At 50.8% G+C, this 21,923-nt stretch overlaps 1 protein-coding gene across 1 annotated transcript in view; it reads right to left on the bottom strand.

The window, feature by feature from the left end:
- The window catches only part of CNTNAP2 (contactin associated protein 2), a 1,693,809-nt gene that overhangs the window by 578,188 nt on the left and 1,093,698 nt on the right, over positions 1-21,923 (bottom strand). Inside the window, exon 12 of the mRNA XM_036246733.1 lies at positions 12,241-12,360. Within this exon, the coding sequence (XP_036102626.1) occupies positions 12,241-12,360 (120 nt within the window). The remainder of the gene's footprint in view (positions 1-12,240; positions 12,361-21,923) is intronic.

The raw sequence follows: 21,923 nt of genomic DNA, 5'->3' as shown, positions 1-21,923 counted from the left end.
GCATTAACCTGATTATGCCCTACCTCAAATCATACACAGACCCTCCCAATGTGTTAACCTGGGTTCTATCCTACCCTAAATTATACACAGACCCCCAAAGTGTTAACACCTACCCCAAATCATACACAATGTGCTGCCACCGTGGAGGGCATTTTCAGATGATAGATGGAAGTCAAAGTATTTTACTTGCAAACAGGAATGGAGGGTATGATTTCAACATATTAAAAATGAATACTGTGTATGGGGAACGTTACCCTCATAATAATAGACGGTAGACTAGTCAAAGGGCAGGTGGAACTCGAGGGGAGCAGAGGGGGTGGGAATCTGATGCTGACGGGGAGTTCTCTCCAGACGAGCAAGCATTGCCCTGCACAGTGTGCTCCTCCGTGTTTCCTTCTACGTACTGTTTCACTCACTTTATCCCCGTGACCTCATCGTCTCTCGCCTTTGTACATGGAGCGGGAGAGCGAGCGAGAGAGAGAGAAAGTCTTACGTAAAGTAGATGTGGAGGCCAAAGGAAGACAGAGTGGTGCGTCAACAGAAACAGCTCTCGCCAGTTCTCCAGCAAACACACACCTGACGAGGGACAGCTTTTGAAGACCACACGGGCCAGTACCGTCTGTGCACAGGCAGGACGGGGGCTGGGGTGGGAGTGAGGGCCTCAGGCTCTCCGCTGAGAATCTCCTCTCCTGCCCGGCCGGGGTGGCTCCGTGGCTGAGCATCGACCCGTGCACCGAGAGGCCACCGGTGCGATTCCTCTTGCTACTCTCTTTGAAACGAAGATGCCCCTGGGAGAGTGACACACCACGTGATACGTTTGAGTCACATGCGATCTCTCTCCTATCGGAGGGAGGACATTGGGGGAACGCTGTGCAGACAAGGACGTGAGAAAGAAGAAAGGCGCGGAACCAGACACGAAGGGAAATGTCCGAGTTTGCCTGGAGCTGCGGTCAGCGATCTGTGGTTAACGATCTCCTACAGCGATTGGGAGTATGATCAATAACCCCAGGGGCATCGTGGACGGTAACTATGACTCTGACGAGTCTCGCTGTTGTGCTTTACAACAACTGACCAACAGGCTCACAGTGTTAAATCACCATCTTCTGCAAACGATTCCCAAATTGACGCATTTATATTGACGTAGTTCCTTTCATAAGTACTCGGTGGGCACCCTCGAGAGAAGACATCATCCTTGAGACAGGAGAAAAGACACTGTATCCATGAAGCGATACTAGAATTCTGCCCACCGGGAAGTTCTAGGCAGGGGAAACAACTCTTTGGTTTACAAGCACGGTGCCAAGTTATTCCAGAAAGAGGGGGCGGAGAAATCAGAGGAGACCCTCACACACAGAATAATCCAAAGGGATGTAAGGACTTGCCGGAGTGGAAATGAGCACCGGCAAGCGGATGCCGACGGGCCCCCTCCAGGGGGCTCAGAACAGCTGGGACAAAGAGGGAGTTTCTCTAACTTCTGGAGGGAGGGATGGGTCGCATTCAAGGATCAAGGGCTACCAGAGAACGTGCGACACCCAGGGGCGAGTTCCATGAGAATGGGGAAGAGGTGGGAAATGGAAGGGGGGTTCGCCCACAGGGCGAGATGAGGACACCGTTGGACGAGTGGACACTGATGTGGTGATGATGGAACGCCGGACACACAGCAGACAGTCTGTATGGGAGCAATGGGAAACTCTGCTATTACAGTGTTTGAAAAACTGAAAACAGAACGTGTCGGCTTCTGCCCTGTAGTTGGCTTGCCTCAGCATGTCCTACTCAACGCCCTGTCCTCCCGTCGGGGGCTGCCGCCGGGGTCCCCTAAGGCCTTCATTTCTCCTCTCACAAGCATGCTGCCTACACTTCGTCTGGGATCCTAGAGGTGCACCAAGCCAGCTCGGATGCAGAAGGGGCTTATGGTTCCAGTGAAGACGATGAGCTGAGGGTCCTTATGACAGAGTAATTGTAGTTTGAAGTCCTAGCTCAGACACCAAGCCTTTCCCAGGATCACCAGCGACCCCCGAGGCAGCAGGACACGGTAGCTGGGGCCCGACTCGGTCATGAGGTCTGGACGTCTGGCGGGATGAGGATAACCTCTTGACCTGAGTTATGTTTCAGCTCCTGAGCCCTAAGTTGGAAAGGGGCCCTGGCTACTTCCCCGTCAGACCAGACAGAGGGATGCCGGAAAGACCTCAGCAATGTCCTCAAGATCTGATAACTTGTTACCCTGACCTCACGTCTGACCAATCAGCTCCCAGAATGACCCTGAACTCCTGACCCTCTTGTGATTTTGCCCTATATAATCTGCAACCTATACATCTTTGAGGAGTCGGGGACTTTAGAACAGAAGCTCTCTGCCTCTGTATTGGCTAATTCAATATTAAACTATTTATTTTTTTCTCTCTATATTGCAAACTCCTGCATTTGGGGGGGGGGGGGGTCAGTGAGCCCAGGCCTGCGGACTCAAGGAAAAACATTGGAGTTCCAGTAACAATAGGATAAATAGTTATATATGTAAAAGCAAAAAAGGAATAATAATAGTAACACAGCAAGTTCTTGGCTAATCTCATTTTTTAATGCTGTTTTTCTTTTTTTGCTCAAAAATGTGAGGAAAAACAGGATGTAAGATTAATTATGTGAAGGAATGTCAGCCTAATAAAGTCCTCCATATACAAATGCAAGAAAAAGATTGTGACAACTTCGTCCACCGCTAGCTCTCATTCCAGTTATTTTCTCTCTCTCTGGACGCGAGAAGGCCGACACGTGGCCACCTTCTGGAGGCCCCGGGGAGCCTGGGGCTTCTCGTCCAAGTCGGGCTCAGGAAACACGAGTCCAGTACTTGCCGGTTTAGACAACGTGCGATACCGGTGCAGTTTATTATTAAACTTCCGTGATGGCGCCGATTAGACCAAATCACCAGCTACAGTGAGCGGTCAGCTGCTGGATGAGACTGTCCCAGGGAAATCACCAGGGGCCTGGCCACAGGGAGCTGACGTACTCAGGAGGGACGAAGGGCCTGGGGGACCGGACGCAGGTGGACTGGTCTCCATTTGTCCAGAAGAAAGTCCTGGTGCACACACGGGAGATTATCCCCGAGCTTCCTGGTTTGGATCTCAGAGCGATGAGCTCATCCTAGCTGGATTTCTCCAAGATGCTTTCTTTTCCTCCGTCTGGTTCGGACCCCAAACGCCAGAGGACACCACGCAGTGGTCCCCAGCCAGAGACAAAGTGAAGCCACGCTCGGCTTTTGTGCAGGGAGATCACGCGACGTCAGTGCTTTGAAAGCACCCCAGAGGCAGCCTGTTTAAGATATTGTTTAGGGAGGTGAGCAAAATATGGGGAGACTGGTGCGTCTGCGTCTGGGGCAGCTTTCTGGAGGCTCCGGGGACTGCGAGGGGCCAGTGACTGCTCTCAAGCTGCTCAACTGGCCCCCACCTGGTGTCCTGCACGCCCCCCCAGACCCTGTCCCACGGCTCGGGCCGCACCCCACCTCGTACACGCCCCTCTCCTTTCCCTGGTCTGCGGTTCAAAACCTCCTGCAAGCGCTCGCAGTGTGAGCCCGCCGCCGTGGCCGACCCACGGGGAGGTTTGCAGGAGGTCGTCGGGTTAGGAGAGCTCTTTCCGGGCGGTGTCTGATCGGCGTGTTGGCCCCCAGACTTTCCAGCGAGGCTGCCTGGGCGGAATGAATCCCGAGAGGTACTGTGACTGTGAGGAGGACCAGCTGCGCCGGGAGCAGGAGTCGCTGAGCCATTGCCAAGGGTTGTGACAAAGGCAGCGGAGGCCGGCGGAGAGGTGGGGCGGCAGACCCGGGGGACAGCTGGTCTACCTGCAGCTTAACGACAGAGGCGAAGCGAGGCTAGGAGCCCGAGAGAGACAGAAGGTCTTTGATGGGGAAAGAACAAGTATAGGGAACGACACGGAAACACCAGGGTGGGAAGGGGTACGCTTTGGGCTGTGAACAGTGGGAGAAGCAGTTCGGGCGGAGAGGGACAGGAAGGAGTGGGCAGGACAGGGGGCCCCACGTGAATGTCAGCGACCCCGGCAGAGAACAGGGGAGCCGTGAGCATCCTCACTTCCAACGCAGTGAATAACATCGTCACCTGTCACAGGTGCTACCTGAGACCAGTCCTTCCAATCCTGTTACATTATCAAAACAAATGTTGTCAGATCCAGTTTAACACTGTACATGGAAAATGTAGCTAGATATTCTGGGTAGAATTTAAATGATCCTAAAAGGGGGGCACCAACGGTGAGGGATGATTAACCTGGGTACACAGGAAGGGTACACAGGAAGTGTACCAGTTATCCTATGAAGAGCTCAGAAAATTATATTAGAGAAAACACCTGTAGTTACACTAAGGGTGGAAATGAATACTAACTGCCTGTCGGTTTGCATCCTGACTTCATTGAAAATGTGTGATGAGAAACCCCAAAGCGTCAGTTGGATGACTGACAAGTGAACACTTGACAGCAAGAATGCCGTCCAAGGCACCGAGGACGCCTTTGAGCTGGGGGAGGGCTCTGACGATGATGATACAGAAGATCTGAGTGAGAGAGGCTCCCTTTCAGAAATCACATGACACACCGGACTACAGAATCCAGAATGACAAGTACTGTTTGTGTGTACACGTGCCCGGGCCCACATGCACATTTGCACACACACGTGCACACCCAAACCTGCACACACGCATAGTAACCGGGAAGCCTGTGTAAAGTCGCTCGCCATAACTTACTAGTGTGAACTAGGACTTCATTTCCCTGAGTGTTGGTTTCCTCATCCAAGACAAAAAAGGGGAGAATAAAAGCATGCGAACCTCCTTGTGGGGTCCTTGTGAATTCCAGGATGAGTTCCTGTGTGTAAGCCACTTGGGACAGGGCCTGGCATTTGTCTGCCCTGAGGAGCTCACCTAGTTACAAGTGTAAAATCACACGTTTCCTAACATGTGACTCTCATCTCCGCTAGCAAGCAAGTTTTATCTTTGCCTATCTATATGTTTAAATTTTCCTAAATTAAAAAACAATATTTAAAATATTATAAGACCAATATTAACAAGGCTTAAAAATGTACAGGCTAAACGTGGCATTGTTCGAAAAGGGAAGAATGCACGTAAGTAAAAAGAGGGGTAGTGTAGAGGTACGCGGGTAGGAGCAGTAGACAGACGAGAAAGACGCCCCCCGAGGCCTGGCCGGTTTGGCTCAGCGGTTGGAGCGTCAGCCTGCGGTCCACAGAGACCCGGGTTCGGTTCCCGCTAAGGGCATGTACCTCGGTTGCAGTTTGTCCCCGGCCCTGGTTGGGTCATGTGGGTGGCAGCCACTTGATGTGTCCCTTTCACATTGATGTTTCTCTCTCTTCCTCTCTCTTCTTTCCATTCTATCTGAATAAAAAAAAAAAATGGAAAAATGTCCTCGGGTGAGGATAAAAAAAAAAGAAAGACGGCCCCTGGATTCCTGCTCCCGTAGACACTCCCTGACACCCCTCCTCGAACATGGATGGGACATCACTCCTGTGATTAGGTTTCTTTACATGGCAAAGGGGAAGACACTTTGCAGATGTGGGTGAGGTCCCCCCAGCAGTTGACAAGTTAATCAAGCAGGTGATTGCCCTGGGTGGGCCTGACCTAATCAGGCGAGGCCTTGCGAGCCGGTGGAGCGGTAACGGAGGTCCTCTTTCCGCAGAGCTGTGAGGGGGGCATGGCCGGGACCCGGGAGCAGCCTCTAGGAGTGGGGAGCAATCCGCAGCTAAGAGCCACACGGAAGAGGGGTCAGCAGCCTTAACACCACAAGGAGCTGGATTCTGTCCACAACCCCAATGACCTTGGAGGAGGATCCCAGGCCTCAGAGGCAACACAGCCCTGCTGACCCCTTGATTTCAGCCTGGGGGACCCAGAGCAGTCAAGCAGCGAACCCGTGACCCCTGACCCACAAGCACCGTGAATGATAAATGTGCTACTGTAAGCTGCTAAGAAAAAGAACAGGATGGGGAAGGAACACCTTTGTTTTGCTGCGAGGGGGTAATGGGGGGTAGGAGTGGGGTAGGCACTCTCCACTGGATCCCCAGGGTGCCACCCCAGTGACCCATTTCACCTACCCACACTGCGCTGCGGAGACATTGAGAAGCACAGTAACGAATGACGCGGTGTTCCCGAATGCTAGCACCGAGCAACTTCAGCAACACGCTCTCTGAGTACGGATTAAAGAGGCGCGAACAGCTTTTACCGCTGTAGAGGATCACAGAATTTGGTCATCAAAATCCCAGGACCTTGCAAAGCTCAGATTATGTAAATGACTTTAATGGCATTTTGATAAAACTCCAACACCAGGGCTAGAGAGAGTGCGGGAGGCGTTCCTGGTTTGGACTTGGCAGGTCACCCGCCACCGCCCAGATGGTCCCTTACATTTCAACAAATGAACGGTGAATGCAAGGAGAGTCCTAAAGAACGTGAATGAGGGGGCAGAATATTAAAGAAAACACTGCTGTCGATTTAGGGGTCACAGTAAGTGACCAAGGATGACGGCCGGATCTGGCTTTGTCCACTGATGTTGTTGTCCATCACTGGGCAGGAAAAAACTAAATGAAGCTTCCAAGACAAACCCTCAAGGTGTCTAGGCGAAGAGGCTGGTAAACATCTCAAGGAAGTAGAAACAAGAAGCTGCAAGGTTAGAAACAGGTACACGGGGAGGAGGTCAGGATTAGAAATACGTCACAGTGGACATCCATTAAAAATTGCACTTATAACACCCAATGTCCAGGGAGATGAGGCAAATAGACAAGGACGGCGAGGGGAACGGCAGCCACACTTTGTAACGTGCCCCGCAGATCTGCGGGCGAAACCAGGCTCTGACTGGCACAGAATGATGGATTCTTCCGTAAAGGACTCATGAATGCTTCTCCTCCATGTCCACTGCCCAGCCCGTGACCTGCCATCCCTCGGCGCCCCCTGGACCCGGAGCCACGCAGCTCCGAAAGGCAGAGTCAAAAGAAGGATGCGCAGCCCGGAAACCACTGCATGAGAAAAAGTAGAGAGTGCCAACTGGTGTCAGACTCGGTCAAGAAACCAGGCCGCTCCAGCTTCCTGGAGGCAAGGGGATTTCGGCCCTCAGTTATCTGACTGGAGGTAGGGGTCTTTCTCTCTCATGTTCCATGGACATAATAGAATCTTTTCCCTTTCCTGAGACGGAAGGCAGCGTACAGATCAGCGCATGCCAACGCATCCATTTTGCCCACAAGGAAGCAGAGGCGGAGGTGAACCCGGAGCTCAGAGCCCTCGGGCCACTGGTGCAGAGTCTCCGCGGGGTCGATTCCAGGCACTGCCGGGGGAGAGGCGGCCTCCGCATGGCCCCTGCTGGTGTGTGCCCCTCTCAGGGGTTGCCCACCTGGCCATCCTTCCAACTCCTAACTCACAGCCACAGTCTGGCCAACTCCGCTTCCTACAGATCCATCAGGTCAACACCCTCCTTCCCCGAAGCCACCACCTTCCATGGTGGTTTCAACTCCTGGATTACAACGGGGTTTTCTCCTGTACGTGCCTCCCTCCCGTACGTCTCCGTCTTCTTTGGAGAACCCTGTTCAGAGCTGCCAAAGCCATGCTTTAAAAACACAGTGTCATCTCTTCTCGTCCTGCCCACCCCCTCGCCCCCTGTCCTCTGAGATTCCTCAGTCTGTCCCACGTTTCCGTGCCTCTGGCTCTATTTCATCCATGAGTTTCTTTTGTTCGTAGGATTTCACATATAAGTGAGATCACGTGGTATTTGTCTGTCTCTGACTGGCTTATTTCACTTGCGTAATAGTCTCCAGGTCCCTCCATGCTGTCTTGAAGGGTAAGAGACTATTCTTTCTTACAGCTGCATAGTACTCCATTGTGTACATGTACCACAGCTTTTTTATCCACTCATCTACTGATGGACACTTGGGCTGTTTCCAGATGTTAGCTACTGTAAATAGCGCTGCTATGAACACAGGGGTGTCTATGTCACCCCCCATGGACATAGACAATATGAAGGCCTGGGGTGGGCTGGGAGCTGGGTGGAGGGGGCTAAAGGAGAAAAAGAGGAGGGACATCTGTCTACTCTCAACAGTAAATAAAAACTAAATGCAATGTCATCAACGGCTCACTTGTCCCTCAGGATGGTGTTTCAACTGCTCTGCATCCCACGGAAAGCATCTTAGAAGTTCCTTTCTCCCCGTTTCTGGGCCCCCTGATACCCTCTTGTTCTTCCGTCCTCGCCTCACAGGTGAGCTGTGTTGGGGGAGACTTTGCGGGTCCTGAGTTTAGACCAACCGCCAGCCCATGGCTCCCACAGCTGTCTGCAGGTGCCTGGGCAGCTCATCACCTTGCCCTGCCCCGTCCCCGCGGGCCGCCTGCTGGGACCTGCCAGCCCTCTGGAGCCGCCTCGCAGGATCTGCGTCTGCACTGATTCCGTGCCTGCCCTCCGTCGTCAGCGTTCTCCAGGACCCGAGCAGCGGCGTCATGGTTCCCAGGGGTGACTCCTTCTTCCTCAGAATGCTCCTAGTCTCTTTCTTCCACATCCGAGATACCCCTGTGTTCCCACAGACGGTTTCGTCACCACAAACCTGTTCTCCAGTCTGTTCCTCTGAGCTGGTTCCCGAGATGCCTCCTCCCTGTTCACATCACCCTCTAAGGGATGTTGTCACTTCTCATATGTTTCGATGCTAACAATGGGCAGTTTATCCCTCTAATCCAAACATCCTTGGGGGCCTGATCCAAGTGCGCTGTTTGCATCTCCATTTGGACGGCATGTGGCATCTCAGATGGGTCAGACTGAGTTCTTGAGTTCCTCTAGATCTGTTCTTCCTGTCCTGTTCCACATCTCCGAAACCCGCCTCCAGTTCACCCAGTTATTCTATGCATACGGTCAGAAGTTTTTCCTTTTCTTTTTCTTTCTTTTAATCCTCGGTTGAGGATATATATTTTTAAATTGATTTTAGGTAGAGAGGAAGGGGGAGAGAGAGTGAAACACAGATGTGAGAGAGAAACATCATTGACTGGTTTCCTCCGGTACATACCCCAGCCAGGGATCAAACCCACAACCTGGTATGTGCCCCGACTGGGAATCGAACCCACGACTCTCTGTGCATGGGCGAACACTCCAAACAACTGAGCCACCCCGGCCAGGGCCCATCTGGATGTCCATCTTTAATCATGCTGACCTAATCTGTCACCAACCCTGATGCTACTACCTTTGAAGTAGGTCCAAAGTCCATGTCTTTCTTGTCATTCAAACTGTCACCGTCCTCGTTCAAGGCAGCATCACCACTTCCCTGGACGGTCACAATACCTTCCCACTGGTCCCCGCACTTTGACTCTGCTCCTCACGGCACCCCGAGTGGGGGTTTTCATCAAGAGCCTTCGTTCTCCTGCTTAAAACCTCTCTGTAGATTCCCACCTACAACTTTGAAAAAATGACTGAGAAACTAAAACCGGGCTTTTCTCTGCACCACGGTGCTCACTGCTGCCTGGATTGCTCCGGCCCCGCCTACCTGCCCCCAGGCTCGCTCTGCTCCGGGCCTGGGTCTCAGTTCCTTGCAAGGAAACACTCTCTTGGATGCCTTGGGGTGTGAATTTATGGGGCTCATTTCCCTTCCTCTTCTCCTTGAGTGTCTTGTCTTTTTACACCTTGTATTTTGGCTAAATGGTTGCTTCTTCAGAGAGGTCTTCCCTAAGACCTTCTATCAAAATGAACCATTCCTCCCAGTCCCATGATTTTTCCTCCTAAAAGAGTTACTTGCTTGTTCACTTTTTAACGCTTCTTTTCATTATTAGTTGTGAGCCCCATAAAGGCATTTACTATATCTATTTATTCTCACAGAGCACGGTTCCTGGCGCACTGTGAATGCACACATGGAAAGAAACCTAGGACAGGGATCCTGAGATATGTTTGCAGAGTCTACACTGTCTAGTTTCCACCCCAGCTTACATCAGATATTAGATGCCAGCGAGGTCCCTTTCCTTAAAATGTTCACTCCGGCCCTGGCCGGTTTGGCTCAGCGGTTAGAGCATCGGCCTGCAGTCTGGAGAGACCCGGGTTCGGTTCCCGCTAAGAGCACGCGTACCTTGGTTGCAGTTTGTCCCCAGCCCTGGTTGGGTCGTGTGGGTGGCAACCACTCGATGTGTCGCTTTCACGTTGATGTTTCTCTCTCTCTCTCTCCCTCTCACTCTATCTGAACAAAATATCGAAAAATGTCCTCGGGTGAGGATAAAAAAAAAAAAAAATGGCCCTGGCCAGTTTGGCTCAGTGGTTGAGCGTCGGCCTGCGGACCAGAGAGTCCCAGGTTCGATTCCCGCTAGGGGCATATACCAAAAAAAAAAATGTTCACTCCGTCTGTCTGTCCGCGTGACAAGCTCCCCTGCATCCCTCAGCATCCTTGTAGGAAGAAGGAGAAAGAGACCCCTTACCCCAGAGAAGATGTCTTGCTTCCGTTTTTGAAATATGTAGTATATTCAACAGTGATAAACGCCCAATTACATCGGGGTCCCCGAGGAGCGGGGCGACTCTGATCTTTCACAGAAGTGCTATAAAATAAGGTGCTTACACAGTTTCTCATGATATCAAGGGATCTTTCGGGTCTTCACGGACAATCACGTGCTCTCGCTCTCTCCTCTTTTGCAGCGTAGATCTCGGGGAGATGGAACAGCCCGAGCCGAGCTCGTGGTCCCACGCTCTCCCACTGGGGTCAAGTTCACGCTCTGTCCGGATGAAGGACGGGTCGATAGAGGGCAAAAGGCCACCGCGGGAGCATCCCTGACGCGCTGATGTCCATAACTAGCTTGAGTGACAAGAAAAATAGTCTTGCTGCCGAAGGGCAAACTGTTCTCGTGGCTGCTCAGACGGCATCGAGGGCACTGCATCCAACCACAGTCACGCCCTGAGGGAGATACCATCAGTCTCCGGAACGTCGTCTCTCCGGGAAGAACATGGTCCATCCAGGAGGTATTCGTTACGGTTCGGGTTTGTTTCCTGAAATTCTCCTTTGAAATGCACGTAGGCAAATACCTAAAGTAAATTCGTAACTGTCCGAGCACAGTCAGGGTGCGTGGAATCCCCCTGAGTTTAATAGCTGACTTTAATTTAGATGTCTATCTATTTGTCTATCTATCTATAGGCTAAGAACTATAGCAATTACACGTGTGTGTGTGTGTGTATGTATATGTATAGGCAGAGAGAAACTAAAATCAAGATTCTTATAGATTAAATAACGTTCCCATAGCTTATACTTCGGTATGACTAAGATTAAAATGAAGGTGAACAAGAAAGTCCCTGAGTCCACCGACAAGTCCAACAAACAACTCAGGTCAGCAAATTCCTTCTCTGGGACACACGTAGGGGTCCTGGCAGGGGAGGACATTTTGGGGATAATCGCTGCCATTGGACCATGTTCCCTGCTCGCCTTCCGTCCGACACTCACGCCCTCGTCACCCTCCTGTCCTCGTAGCAGGCATCACCAGGAGCGTCGCGAGATCACTGTCCTCAGTGGGGTCCCCTGCCCAGGAGCTCACGTCCAGCGCTGACCCTCCCGGGCAGCCCGTGAACCGTGTGTGCCCCCTACTGCCCTCCAGGGGTTTGGAGGGTAAGATGCCACCCGGCGTCTGACAGCAAGCAGGCTCCCGAGGGCTGCGATCTCACACACTGCGGGAGTCTGCAGGGACCCACACCCTCATTTCCTAGCCCTGACGTGGAACATGGAGCCAGGGAAAAGCTGGGCTCGCGTCCTCAGCGGACACCTGTCATCCAAGCTGCAGGTAGGCTCTGCCTTTGCCAGAATGGAATTCCAGCCCCCAGGTGAGTTCCTCCCACAGCTACAGGGCACAGAGGACAGTCGGCGTGTGTGTGGGCTTCCCCTCACGTGGGCAGTGTGGGGGCGACAGAGATGCCGAGTCTCCTCAGTCTAGGTCCCTGCAGAGGCCGCTGCACGGACCAGCTCTTTCCGCGGACGTCAACCTTGCCGTTCAGTTCACCTTCTGGGCTTCCTCCCCACCCAGGGCTATTTTTTCAAGGGCTACTTTTTTATTATGATAGTCAGAAGGTAGATTAAAAAAACAAAACAAAACTCCAGTGTCAGAAGGTAAAATTGCTTTAGACATTCATGTCCCCATTTATTTACCTAACAAATCCTGCAACGTTTAGTTTGCTACGTGTTGTGATGAAAATCACAGAGGAGAGAGACTTCCCGGCAGCACTTCCTCCGCCACGTGGAAGGGGGTGCTCACGCCGGCCAGGCGGCCTCCTTACCTGTCATGTTGCAGTAAACTTTCAGGGGCCCCAGCGGCCCGCTGCCGTCAGGGTCTATCCAGTAGTAATTGGACGTCTGGCCCAGGTGTTTGTACGCTTCGCAGGAAGGCTCGTAGATCGCTGGAAAGAAACGTCCCACGTGAGCACACACGGAATGAACGGCTCCCCAGACAGACGTCCCCGCCCCAGAGCAGACACGGGCTGACCAGCGCCGAGGACTGTGTCCTCTCGACAGCACGAGCCTTCTTATCCTCTACGTTTAAATTCGCGACTTGGTTTCTACTCTATAAGCATTTCTGTCCCAACAAACACAGATACGTTCCTGCTATGGTTTCCCAGTTGGGAAGTAGTTGAAAAAAAAAAAAAATCGATACATTGCTAAATGAATGTAATGTTTGTTGTACTGGGGCTCATGATCGTGGAAAAAAAGTCATCTGTAGTTATTTATGGCTACCTTCTTCGTCCTGTAAGGGCCGTTATTTTTCAAGGTAAGTGTCTGCTTGGCTTGACTATCAACTAAGAGATCACACACACACACACACACATGCACGCGCACACATACACACTTTGCATAGATGGTATAAATTTCACGTATTTCTATTCTTTCTCTATTTCAGGAAAAAAGGGGAGAAAGAAATGTCCCGACGTCCCTTTGTCACAGGTGTTTTAATGACATCAAATCCTGCTTGTGCAGAAAGCTGACGTCAGTGTAATTGGATTACAGGTTCTTTTTCGTGGTTTTCCTTTCTGTTCCCACGCTCCTGACCCATCTTTCGCTCTCGGATACGGCACCTGTTTTCAGAGGTACAGGATGGACATTTACATGTCGCCCCCGGAGTGTGAACTTCTGACGTGTTAATGAGAAGCATCTTTGACCCCTACGAGGAATTTGAAAGACGTCCCTACAGAAGTAAGAATTCTGGTGAAAATCTGTCTCTGACATGGGAGTCGTGAAGTCTTTCGCTAACGTGCCCCTGAATTTGTTCCCCCAGCACCTGCTACTTGTTCCGGTAGGAAGCAGGAGACCTGGCGTGGGGACCCCCTTCCCCACGCTCCTCCGCGCTCCGAGCCTCCCTTTGGCCCTCCGTGGTTTCCTCTCCGAAGGTGTCAGACCTCCACGTCTATTTCCTTTCAACAACAACACGCCAGACTCAGACAACAGTGAAAGTCTTGGATCCTGTAGCCCTCCTTTCTGTCTGCAGACAGCTGCTGCGTACCTAGGATGTGCTGGGCAGGGGACCACGCACCCCAAACGGCATGAGCAACACAGACAGAGGGCCGTTGGAGAGGGTTTGCTCTCTGATTATGTGGGCGCTGCTCGTGCAGAAGGGGCTCCTGGAAGAGGGGGTGTCTAGGAAGTTGAGCAGAACCCGTACGCCTTTGTCCCACGTAATGAGGACCACGTCCGCTCTCAATCCCCCGTGGTCTTATTTGGGTAGCACTCTGGCTGCTCTGGCTTGGACACCACACCGAGGCCGCAAGGAAGTGTCTTCCACCTTGAGGCAGGAAGAGGCCACCCGTAGATGGAGATTTTAGAGAGAAAAGTCCTAGCAGCAAAGCAATACTTGTAGGGGAGTGATTCAGAAGGTAGGGAGACCAGAAGGCTGTTGCTGCCACAGGCCAGTCGAACGGTGGCCAGCTCTCTGCGAGACCCTGAGGACACAGAGTGGATTCGACCGACTCGCGTGTTTTTAAGAGCAATGGGACAGAGACCTGGTGAGTGTGGATAGAAGAACAGGTGTTCAGAATGCCCTAAACCCACATCTCTGAGAATAAACTGATTATTGACTCGTCTTGGACAACCTCTCTCCGGATCACTGCAATTTCTGAGTATAGCTCAAAATCACCCACCGTGTCAGATTCCGATTCTAAAGCCCCTTTGGCCAAACTGCCACTAAAACCTTCCCCCTTTCTTCTTTAGTATTTAATAACCAGCCATTCTCCGTCTCCCTTGCCGACACCCCAGTCACGTCCCTTATCATCTGGTGTCTGGTTTACGGCAATCACTCCGCTGATCCATTGCGCCACCCAAATATCTCTTCACTTCCCACCCAATTCTGCCTTTTAAAAAATCCGATGTTATTCTAGCCCTAAAACATTACTCTCATGATGTTCCAAGGCTGTGCAATGGTCCTTCAGTATCTGTGGTATGATGTCCCAGACCACCCTCTATGCAATCAAGGTTTTCCACAAGCAACAGACTTCTCCTGGTTTTCTGTCTAGTTCAGGCTGCATAGTTCATGGCTCTTGCCAGCGAAGTCCTGTGCGCGGGTCGGGAGATCGCTTACCCATCCCGGGCTTGCCTTTCATTGCCCTTTTCTCCGTCTATAAACCTGCTGCACCAGAGCTCAGCTCACTACGGAGGCAGAGGTGGCAAGCGGCAGGGCTCTGCAGGCAACCAGACTTGGGTGGACATTCTGACTCCACACAGTGCTCTGTGTGTAACACTGACGTCACTGAGCCTCATGCGGAGAATGGGTATTGCAGGGATATTTATTTATTTTTAAATATGATTTTTCTTGATTATTTGAGAGAGAGAGGAGGGGAGAGAGATATAGAAACATTGATGTGTGAGAGAAACATGGATCGGCTGCCTCCTGCACGCCCCCTACTGGGGATGGAGCCCACAACCCGGGCATGTGCCCTGACTGGGAATTGAACCGGGACCTCTCGGTCCATGGGCCGATGCTCAATCCCCTGAGCCACACCAGCCGGGCTCAGGCTCGCAGGGATATTTAACAGTGTTTTGAGAACTGAAGGAAGTAACCAACATCAATTGCTTTACATTGTGCCTGGCCCTGGTAAATTTTTAATAGGTGGAATTTTTCTGATCTATATGATCATTATATTTTCGGTCCCACTCACATCCTCCTTTCTTAAGGAGACCCCCTTCTAGTCAAAACGTCTATCTTTCTGTATAGTTCGGGCCATTCTCAGCTCATCTCAGGCACTGTAATTCTTGATTTTCATCAGGTCAGGGCTTGCTGCACTGTTCACTGAATTTCATGTACAAAACTTTATTCCCTAAACAGGACTGTGAATTATCTCGAAGGGAGGGTCTAGAAAGTGTGTTTTTCTTTTCTACTCCATGTAATCCAGCACAGTAGAAGTTGAGGAGACGCCCTCGGAATGAAACTTAAAATGCACCTGCTCTTCCCCTTATTCTGACTTGGACAACGGCGGGGCTGGCCAGCCAGAGCACACACGTACGTGGGACAGTGTGACTAGACGGTGAGACACCGGCCACGCCTGCCCCTCTGAGTGAGCGTGTGAACGTTCCGAAGAGGGCGGCCACCTGCCGCAGGACCCTGGCATGTGGGTGCAGGGAACGTGGGAAGCCAAAGCTCTTCTCTGTTCCCTCCGACTGTGACAGTGATTCCGCTTGTCTTTAGCCCAGCACAGGCCTCCTGGCTGCGTTCGCCCCATCAACGCAAATGGAAAACCCAGTATTCCAGTCAGACTTGATCATGAGTGGAAATCCCCACAGCGCTGGCTAAAACGGGGGTTCCTGCCTCAGATGGGGGCTCTGGCTCTGGAGGACCTGCAGTTCTAACGAGCCCTGAGCGGTGCTGATGTGGCTGAGGGCGTTCGGAGTACATGTCTAAGCCTGAAAAGGAGTTAACTCTACAGGGTGGACGAATTCTTTCCTTATACCTAAATATTAGTAAGAAAAAAAAAATAGGTCACTGAAAGGCAAGGCAATGCAATTTTAAATAAAATAAAGCTAGAATGCCACCTTACGTCACTCAAAATAATAAACATGGAATGTGGTGCAAAACTCTAAATAAAAATACAATGTCAAAAGAAATATCCCCAGAGGAAGTCACAAAAAAATATTAGGAACAGTGATTCTGTTTGAGTAGCAAGATTATGGATGCTCTAAAACCTTCCGTCCGTCTCTGTTTTCCACGTGACTTTATCCTGCGTGTAGAACGTTATCGTTCAAATGTGCTCTTGCAAAATGTGAGTTTGGAAAATGGTACCGAGGTGAGGCCCGCTGGAATTCAGCAAGATTGCACTTGTTCTAGAAATGAGCGAGGAATTAAGAGATTTCCATTCAAATATTTTTCTCTATCGTTTACTGCTTGGAAACTCCCCTTAACTTGGTTTCTTCAACTGTCAGTTGAAGGCAAAAATAACGCCTTTGCCTCCAAGGTACTGGGAAGACTGAGCGCGCTCTGTGCCAACTGAAAAGCACAGGGCATACGGACGCCTGGACACCAAGCGTGCGCTGACCAGCCTTCACCTGCGGGCCTCATCCAGTCCTGGCCGGCCGGGCTGCGGAACTTTGCACATGGAGCGGAGGAGAGGACAGAGTGCAAGAGGCCACGGAAGAGAGCAGAGCCTCTAAACCATTGTCCGTACCTGAGTTCTGCTAGCAGACTGCCAAAGACCAGACAGGAAATTGGGCTGATGGCCAAATAGACTCATGAACTCCCACTCCCCTGACGTACAGGTATCCCTGCTTTTCAGAAGTTTGCAGGAGGCCACTTTGCTTGTGCAGCTGACCCTGCATCAGCGCCCGTTTTTGCTGACTGAAGGGCAGCCCGCAAACGGGAAAGAGCACGCAGCACTCGCGTTGCAGTGAGCCTTCCGAGAGGCACCCTGAGCAGCAGGAGGGGCCCCGCCGCGCATCTCCTCCGGAACTGCACTCAGCATCTCAGCACGAAGCTCCCGGGCTAGGAACTGGGCCGCTGAGCACCGGGCTTTCTCTCCACTTGCTTTGTGCATCCGTTAGCAAGATGCAGCCGAAGGTAATTGCTTCTTGGCTTCATGCCGCTCGGGCGGGCTCGCAGAGGGTTTGCAGGTCTGCTCTCCTTTCCGAGCGGGAGGGGGCCTGCCCCGGAGAAGGGCTGTGTCTCTGTCGTAGCGCTTCGTCCCCAGTAAAAGTCTCATGTTCTTCAGTAAACGTCAGATAGTCAGAAATATTACAGCGGAACACGGATTGGATTTCAGGGCGCGTAAAAATCCAGTAAGTGATACATCCTAAATCCCTTATCCATTTTCATTAAACAGTGAAGGCGCTCCGTGTGACCCTAGGGGGGACGGGGCAGGACGAAGGGCCGCTGGGACGGACAAGCAGCCGCTTGGTGGATTAAAACAACACGCATTTATCTTAACTGTCTGCAGGTCTAGATGCAAGCGGCAGGCGAGGCCGTGTTCCCGCAGAGCCTCCAGGGGAGAACCCAGCCTCTCCCCTTTCCCAGTCTGCAGGAGGCATCCACATTCTTTGGCTCACTGTCTCATGTCTCCATCTTCGAAGCCAACGTGACTGGCAGAGTCTGTGTTTACATTGTGTCCATCCAGATAATCCAGGATAATAGCAGGTGCACGCCCTTGACTTCGCCATGAAGTCCCTTTGCCGTTCAAGGTAACACAGTCACCGTTTCCATGGTTTAGCACATAGGTACATGGTGGGACGTGACAGAGGCATCATTCTGCCTATCACAACTGTACAAAACAACTTAATTGCTCTATTTAAGACCACATTTTAGCCCTGGCCCGTGTGGCTCAGTTGGTCGGGTGTCGTTTTGTGCACCAAAAGGTTGCCGGTTGGATTCCCAGCCTGGGCACATACCGGGGTTTCGGGCTCAATCTCCCATTGGAGGCAGCCAACCGATGTTTCTCGCTCTCTCTCTCCCTTCCTCTCTCTCTAAAAATCAACAAACTATTTTTTAAAATTTTAAAGAAAGAGAACACATTTTATTGAGTACCTAACGTGATCTCAGTGTTCATAACAAGAGAAGTATTAAACAGAATGACGAAGATGGAAAAACGAAAACATTGGGACTGACCGTGCAAGGTCCACGTGGCCTTAGAGGATGGCTGTCGGCAGACCGCCAGACAACACGGGCGTCTCTGCCCGCCCAGCCCAGACCCGGGCCCCGGGGCGGGCGGCCTGTGCAGAGCCAGCAGGAGGCCGCGGCGGTCCGCTCACAGGCAGAGAGGGGCGGGGGCTTTAAGAGCAAAGATGTGCAATAAGCCTAGTGCGCTGAGAAATAAAACCACCAACACAGGCATGGCCAGAGGAAGGGCGGAACACAGAGGAGGACATCCTCCCGGGAGAAGGATGACCGAGTCTGAACTGCTGCAGGTAGGAAAATTCCAACATGTGGGCTAGCAGATCTGAGTGCTTCTCTAAACAGCTCCGGGGGATGGTGTTTGTAGAAACCAGACTGAGCAAAGGAACAAGCTGGTGGCTTGGGAGGGGACCGCACTCTTATAGGAGATAGGGCCACGAAAGGAAAAAAATAGAATAAAAATTGATAGACATGGCTAACTTCAAGCGAGGGAGTTTCGTTTTGTTTCTGGAAGGTATAAGACAGAGGCAGGTTTTCTTTTACATGGGGTCATTTCTGACTATAAAGAGAATGTACACTCTCTGAATGAATTTTGAAAAAGCAGCAAATAATAAAAAGGAAGTAACGGGTTTTCCTGCCTCTGGCTGCAAATTTGGGAAGCTTGTATTTCTTTCTCTGTTTGAATTCCAGGTCCCCCTCTTCCCTCTTTTCAAACCCTCCTTCAAGGCTATGAGAGCTGACAGGACCAGCCAAGCACTGGGTATGAAGGGCCATGTTCTATTAGCGGTCGTCTGGGGTCCCACAGTCCCTCACTCTCTGCCACCCAGAAAGGAAGTCTCAGTTCTGACGGTCAATTTTCGATTCTTGAGAATTTAAAACCAACGACGTTGCTTGTTAATGAACCATCACCAGCACAGAACAAAAACAGATAGAATAGTTTATTTGATTAGCAAAAAAGCAAGCTCGCCATTACGGTTTGCTTTGTATTTTTTATTTTTTTATCCTCACCCGAGGACATTTTTCCATTTTTTGATCAGATAGAGCAGGAGGGAGAGAGAGGAAGAGAGAGAGAAACATCGATGTGAAGGGACACATCGAGTGGCTGCCACCCACACTACCAACCAGGGCCGGGGACAAACTGCAACCGAGGTACATGCCCTTAGCGGGAACCGAACCAGGGTCTCTCTGTACCGCAGGCCGACGCTCCAACCGCTGAGCCAAACCGGCCAGGGCTGCTTTGTATTTTTTAATAGTTGGAAAATTTATTTTCGAATATACATTAAAGATGTTTTTTTCCTTTGTGAGGTGTATAATTATGACATGTGCCCATTTATTTATTGTCAGTACTTTTCTATTCACTTAAATTATTTATAATACAAATCAAGACAACTCTAGGTGCTGTCATAGTTATCCTTGTCTTTTGCTTTATAGCCTCAAACGAGTTTTTAATGTATAAACATCATATTTTATGCTATCAAATCTATTAAGATTTTCCATTAAAGATTTGTTTTCACATTCTTAAGTGTATAATGTTATTCTCTGTTTAGTGATTGGACAATAAAGGTCTTGATGATGACCATGCTATGGGGTTTGTGTTACTCTGTAACCACGGGATAGAGGATCAAGTAAGGTGGTAACATTATTAGTTTTATGTTTAAGAAATGTCTCTTGGCAGCTGTATAAACAATAGGTTATAAAAAGTTAACATCGACTCCAGGACTATAGAAAGGGGCTATGGAGGATATGACTACGATACAACATTCGGTTAAGAAACAGATCTGGGATTCTGTGTCCTGGCTTCACTGTTCACACGAACAGTAACGATTCCGAGAGGACTCTGCTGTGAATTGAAATGAGTCCCCCCACCCCATAGATACTGAAGTTATTACCCTGGTACCTATGACTGGGACCTCGTTTGAAGATGACTGAGTTAAGATGAGGCCATTAGGATGAGACCTAATTCAACTTGACTAGTGCCCTTCCAAAAAGGGGAGATTCGGACAGAGACAAATGCCTACAGAGAGAAGACAATGGAAAGACGGGGAATGCCAAGTTCGAGCCACCAGAAGCTGGTGGAAAACCAAGGAACAGATTTTCGCTCCCAGCCCTCAGAAACAAACGACCCTGCAGACACCTCGATTTCTGACTTCCAGCCTCAGAACTAGAAGGCCCCACATCTCTGCTGTTACCCTGTTGGTGGTACTTTGTAACCAGCAGCCCGAGGACACACCCTGCCTGCTACCTGGGCAGAAGTCTCCCTGCCCCCCACCCCCCCGAGCTCGTTCGACTTTTCATAGGTGACAGGAAGGAGGACTCCCCACCGTGCTCCCCCACTTCCATTCTAAGAGAGAAATGTTTTCCTGATAAAACAGCTACTTCTGGCCAGTTACATGCAAGGTCGTCTGTGGGGTGCTCTGCACAGTACAAAGCCGCGGCCCCCTACAGCTCTGCTGATGCTGGGAGCTGGGAGGGTCCTCCTGGCCACCCGCACCCCAGGCTTCCGCAGAGGCCACCACGCCCGTGGCAAAGCGCCTTCCCGTCACGACCTGCTGAAGTGCCCGATCGCTCGGAGCGGCCAAGGCTGAGGCATGTTAAAAAGGTCACTGCAAGTCAAAAATGAACTTACACGTAAAGGTTATTTTTGCAACACCCTGGGTGCACAGAAGAGGACACGTTCAGTCCTAATAACTTGATATGAAATTGGAAAGAAGCATAAAGTACCTTCGGAGCTCATGTGTGAATCAAGGCTGTAAATAACATGTGAGGATCGCTAGTCGATGGAGGTCCTTGGACTCGGGGCCTCACTCTGGAGGGGACTACACACTCCACTGGCTGTCGGAACCAGCTGACGAGATGCTACGAAGGGAGATCGGTTTACTGGAGACTCTGCCCTTGAATCAATACAGAAGCCTTTTCACGGCAAATGTGGATGTACCAGAAAACGCAAAACAGTCCTTCTCAGCTCTCGAAAAGCCTGGGGGCATGTTTGACTCGGTGATACTCAAAGTAGGATGGTCTCTGGGGAAGCTCTTGTTCTGGTCCCTCTTCATAACCCAGCCCCCTTCTGACTTTAATCCATCCAGAGAGCAGGAGTGGGTGCGGGGCTCCCCGTGACAGCTCCCCATTCTAGGACCGAGCGATCATGTTTAACTAGGACACGTGTGAGCTTCCTATAACTAAGTCCTCATTAACACTTGAATATTAACCTCATGCGTATTCTGTTTCCTAGGGTAACTTTTCTAAGCTTGAACACATGCCCTGACCACGTTATTTCCCCGAGGAGCCATTGTCTCATTAGGGGCACAAAGAAGATGCGGGTGGCGGAGTGTGGGTTTACACACAGATATTCGGCTAATATTTGGCTAATATGATGTCACGATCTTTCCATGAATGTCATTTCTATGGAAGATGTTTTGGATTATCGTCCTCGAATGGCTTCTTTCACCTCTTCAAGTCTCAAGGGAAAGAAGCAATTTGGAAAAAAAAAAAAGTTTTGATTTCCTATTTTAAAAAAAACAGAAAACAAAACAGCTCATAATTCTCTTATGTGACAAGTCAGTCCTTCCAAAAAAATACATTTTTTTGAAATCAGAGTAAAATCTATATTTATGATTTCATTTCTACTCCCTCTCTTCCCCATTCCCACCCCCTTCTGCCTTTTCCTTGGCCCTCCCCACGTCCCCCCAGTCTTCCCATCGACTCCCATCTCCTCCTTGAAAGAAAACAATAATCCACACTCCGCCACGACCGTCACGAAGCTACCGTTCGGTGCCTTTGTGTGACCACGGCTGCCAGATCCCCTCACGGCGTCAACGTCCACTCGTGGTATCTTGGACCTTCGCTCGCCAGAACGTCCCATTGTCCTGTTATCTCATGGCTCAG

Source organism: Molossus molossus, unplaced genomic scaffold, assembly GCF_014108415.1.
Source record: "Molossus molossus isolate mMolMol1 unplaced genomic scaffold, mMolMol1.p scaffold_m16_p_7, whole genome shotgun sequence".
NCBI classification, from domain to species: domain Eukaryota; kingdom Metazoa; phylum Chordata; class Mammalia; order Chiroptera; family Molossidae; genus Molossus; species Molossus molossus.
Note: the sequence above shows the minus strand (reverse complement) of the source record. Positions and strands in the feature narration are given on the sequence as shown.